This window comes from Musca domestica, unplaced genomic scaffold (genome assembly GCF_030504385.1).
Source record: "Musca domestica strain aabys unplaced genomic scaffold, Musca_domestica.polishedcontigs.V.1.1 10, whole genome shotgun sequence".
Lineage (NCBI taxonomy): Eukaryota > Metazoa > Arthropoda > Insecta > Diptera > Muscidae > Musca > Musca domestica.
Window position 1 is genome coordinate 5,932,926 of NW_026712115.1, and position 4,544 is coordinate 5,937,469.

Genomic DNA, 4,544 nt, shown 5'->3' on the forward strand with positions numbered 1-4,544 from the left:
GAATTGATAAGATAGGAAAAACAACAAAATACACGTCTCATCTTTTTTTCTTTTTTCATTTCGCAATGTCGGAATATCGTTAATAAATGAAGTGTTGCACAGTGTTTCCTACCATTTGTGTCACATTGGTTCTCTATCCATATTTTGTAATTCAGTTATCACCAATGCCAAAGAAGTTAATTGGTATGCTGACTCCTTATGCTCAAACGCTGCCGGCGATTGCAAGTTAAATAAAATCACACAACCACTTGTTCAATTTATTTGTCTTAAACTACTATAAAGCTTTATTTACAAATTTCAATAACAACTAAATTCCGTTCAATAAAAAAATACTTATTTCACATGACATTGACTTGATTCCCTGAGTACATTTTCAGATGCAGACGAACAGATCACTTAATGAGACTTAGCATTTCTTTTCTCTTCTTCGGCTTGTTCGACGGCAGCTTTAGCGGCAGCCTTGGCACCTTCAGAGATCTCCGACAAGATGTTGGTACCGACGGGAATGAAACCATTCTTACCGGCTGTATAGTGCACTTCGATTTCACGACCCTCTTCATCGATGTAACGATAAGAACCGGATACCTCAAGGGCTTCGTCTTCGGTGCCGGCATCTACAACTTGAGCGGTTTCTTCGCGGAATGACTTGTCGCCACCTTCGTAGGAGAATTGGAATGAGCCATCGGGATTGTTGACACGTTCGTATTTGACCAATGGAATGATTTCACGTTTTTCTGTGGTGCTTTCAATGGCGGCAGCCAAAGCGCAGGAAGCGAAAGCCAAGATGCAGATCTGGAAAAAATAAAAAGGGTTTCGAGTTAATATTTTTCGTTGAAAATATCAAAAGTGAAAAATAGATGGTGTGCCTATTTTTAAGGAAAGTTGCTTCGAATCAACAGGATTTCATTCATTAACATATGTTTTTTTTGGGATATTTGGTTAAGAAATATGGAATATATTTAATAGGACAGTATCCATCTATTTTTATACCCTTAGCTATATGGCTACAGAGGTCATTCGAAATAACGGTTTAAGACCCCAGGTCTCTTTGGACTAAATCCGTTTCAGGACGTTTGGAGTCGATCTAACGATGTTCGTCCGTTCGTCTGCCTGTCTGGCTGGTGCGCACGAAAACTATCGAAGGGAATATCCAATTAGGTCCAGACTTGGAACATCGTAATTATTATTATTAAATTGAGGTCACGTTCGAAGATGGCAATATCGGTCCACTACTTCTGGTACCTCCCATACAAAAGGTTGAAATTTTCAAAATTTCACATTTTAATATTTATATCAACACAAGATCTGTTATAAAAATGGTAGAGATCGGACCATTACTACTGGTACCTCCCCCACAAATGGACAAATTTTTTAATATCCATGAAGCTCATAAAACGCGAAATTAACATCCGATTCCATTCAGACTTGGTACATCTCAATATTTCCATCAACACAAGATCTGCTTTAAAGATGGTAGAGATCGTACATTTTTTCTGGGAACCCCACATAGGCTTCCAGATTTTGAAAAACAAAACTCTCAAAGAAAGCGAAATAAGCATCCAGCCATCTTCAAAAAATCACATACAAACATTTTTTAGCACAAGATCTGTTGTGAAGATGATAAATATCTGCGAACTTCTTCTGGTACCTCATCCACAAAGAGACATAATTTTGACTAATTTTATCTGTCATAGATTTCGAGAAAAAACAGCGATTCTTTACAACTTGCTATATCTAAATATTTCTCTCAACCAGAAATATGGTACGAACTTAAAATTTATCGGAATTTATGATTTCGCATAAAATTGAAAAAAATGGATCTTCTTGGATCATGCACATTTCAACATTTTCTAAAAATTATCACATATTTATTATCACGTGGGAATTGCCTTCCTTCTCTCTCTTAAAAGTCCTTATTTTTGTATTAGTGAGAAGTCAGGTGCGAAAATGGATAATTTCAGTCCACCAAGTGCCTCCCCCATAAAGGGACCATATTTAAAATCCGATTGTCTTCAAATTTCGCACATCTCAATATTTCCTACAAGACAAGATCTGGTAGGAATAGACCACTACATCTTTTATCTCCCCCACAAAGGGGTCAATATCTTGAATAAATATGAAGCTCATAAAACGCGAAATGAGCATTCGATTTCTTCAAAACTGGGCGCATCACAATACTTCTACTAGCAATAAATCTGGTTTGAAGATGGTAGATATCGGCCCACGTCTTCTGGTTCCAACCTCACAACAGGTCAACATTTTCCATAATGACTTCCCTAAAATACGAAAAAAGTTATCGACTCTCTTCAAATTTCATACATCTCTCTATTTTAATAAACACATGATCAGGTGTGAAGATGGTGGATATCAGACTACTCCTTCTGGTCATACATTTTGAATAGTTAAAACTCTAATAAAATGCAAAATTAGTATCCCATTCTCTTTAAATTTCACACATTTCAATCTTTAAACTAACTCAAGCTCCGGTGTGGAGATGGAAAATATCGGCCCAACTCTTCTTTGAATAACCAAATCTTTCATACATATATACATGCGAAACATGTCAGCGATTCTTTTCAAACTTGGCATATATAAATATTTCCATCAACCAGAGATCCGATGGAATTTATCGGGCTGCATAAAATTGGAAATAATATTCGATTTTTCTTTAAATGTTGGACATTCAAATATTATTTATCAGTATTAGATGAAGAGGAAAAGCTCTGTTCACTACGTGTGGCCCCGCACATATGTTATAAAAAGTGAAGGAAGTGGTCTAAATCTGACGCGTTCTACATTTATATCAGACTAAGATCAGCTCCAAAGGAACTGTGCCAATAATGGATCAATATTTGAATATTCAAAACTCAAGCGAACTTTGGCTAAGGCTATATATCTATTGACAAACCCGACTGATGATATTTAACTTGTCTTAATTTTTTATGGTTCATATTTTCTTTACTTGAAGCAATCGGTTTTTAAAATTATTTAATTTTTTAAAGAAAATTTATAATTCCAGATTACTTTGATGACAACTGAAATTATTTGAAGTTGTATATTTTGTTTTATCATATTTTTTCACAGGGATTTTTAGACATAAAATCTTTGATTTCAAAATTTCAAAAATGTCAAATTATTTTGGAGAAATTTTATTGCAATTTAACGTTATTACAAAAAATCTAATTTCAGGTAATTTTTAAGACCTTTGAAAACTTTGAAATTTTAAATTTTATGTTATTGTTTTGTTTTTCAATAAAATATTAAAAATATTTGCCAACAAATTCGAGGAGAATTAAGACGCAATTAAATTTTATTTTAAGTTATACAAGAATTAATCAAATACACGTTTTTTAATTATTCTTCCCATCATCTTATTATTTATTATTGACGTAATTAAGCCAAATATTAAAAACATGAATAAAAAATTGTCATATCGAAAAAAAAAAAAAAAAAAACAAAATGCATTTTTGCACTTAAGACAAAGAAAAAACATCACTATTCACAAATGTAAGGGGTCTCCCACTTAATTCCATTTACTTTCCCCAACTTCATTCAAAATATTTCCAAATATTTCTTCAATGTCAAATTTAATTTACAATAACACTTTAGCACCATTATTGTCACAATCGCACACATATATTAACTAATTTATTATATCAACATTTCGTGGTCACTTACGAATTTGAACATTTTTATTTTTGTTTATTTTTAACTTTTTTCGAGATCTTCTTCACTGTCGGAATGTCGTAACTAAACTTAATTCCAACATCCAGAAATCCAGCATTTTATACCAAAATAAAGATAAATTATACAGATGATGATGCTGAGCTGAGTTTCGGTTATCATCTCTCTTTCCTTTATGCTGCTGCTGATTATCGCCTCATTTGATGGTTCTAAAGATTTAGAAACCCAAAAAAAAAAAAAAACAAACAAAACTCATACGCACAACAACAACACCAACAACTAATAATAATGGCACAACACATTAGCATCCGCCCAGCATTCAAACAACATAATGATTTTAATGATACTCATTTTACAAAATTGACTACGCTCATGTATTCTGTCATCCGAAGAAGAAAAAAAAACCGCGCCAGCACCAGAGAGAAACAAGTAAATTTTTTAACGTATTTTTTTGACTATCTCTGATTTAATAATGAGTTGTTGTTTTTTCTTTGGATAATCTTCGCTTGATGTAGAAAAAAACCAACAATTTAATTTGCATATACATATTTACTAGTGAGTCAAACAAATTTCTTATCAATTGCCAAAAAACCAAGATTCTCTTTTTGTTGTCTTTAACCGCCACACACAAAGACACATACGAACACACATACACACGTTACGGGTGTGGACGCTTGTGTCTTAAGTCTTTCGTTTCAATGAATACGAAACGCCACCTATTTCGTATGAAGAAGTTCATTCCATATGCCATAATGGTTCGATATTCGATTCGAAGCTATTGGATTTTGTTTAATGGATGCATAGCCGAACAAAACATCGATTTGTCATCATTAGCTAGTCATAATAATACAGAATTCTTA

The 4,544-nt window shown here is 33.3% G+C and overlaps 1 protein-coding gene across 1 annotated transcript; it reads right to left on the minus strand.

Annotated features, from left to right (window-relative positions):
* Positions 1-248: 248 nt before the first annotated feature.
* LOC101895912 (larval cuticle protein 65Ag1) lies at positions 249-3,796 on the minus strand. Its single transcript, XM_005185613.4, has 2 exons — positions 3,679-3,796; positions 249-792 (listed from the first exon to the last, which is right to left on the minus strand). Exons 1-2 carry the CDS (start codon positions 3,688-3,690, stop codon positions 397-399), a joined length of 408 nt encoding a protein of 135 aa, XP_005185670.1. The 5' UTR covers positions 3,691-3,796; the 3' UTR covers positions 249-396.
* Positions 3,797-4,544: the final 748 nt, after the last annotated feature.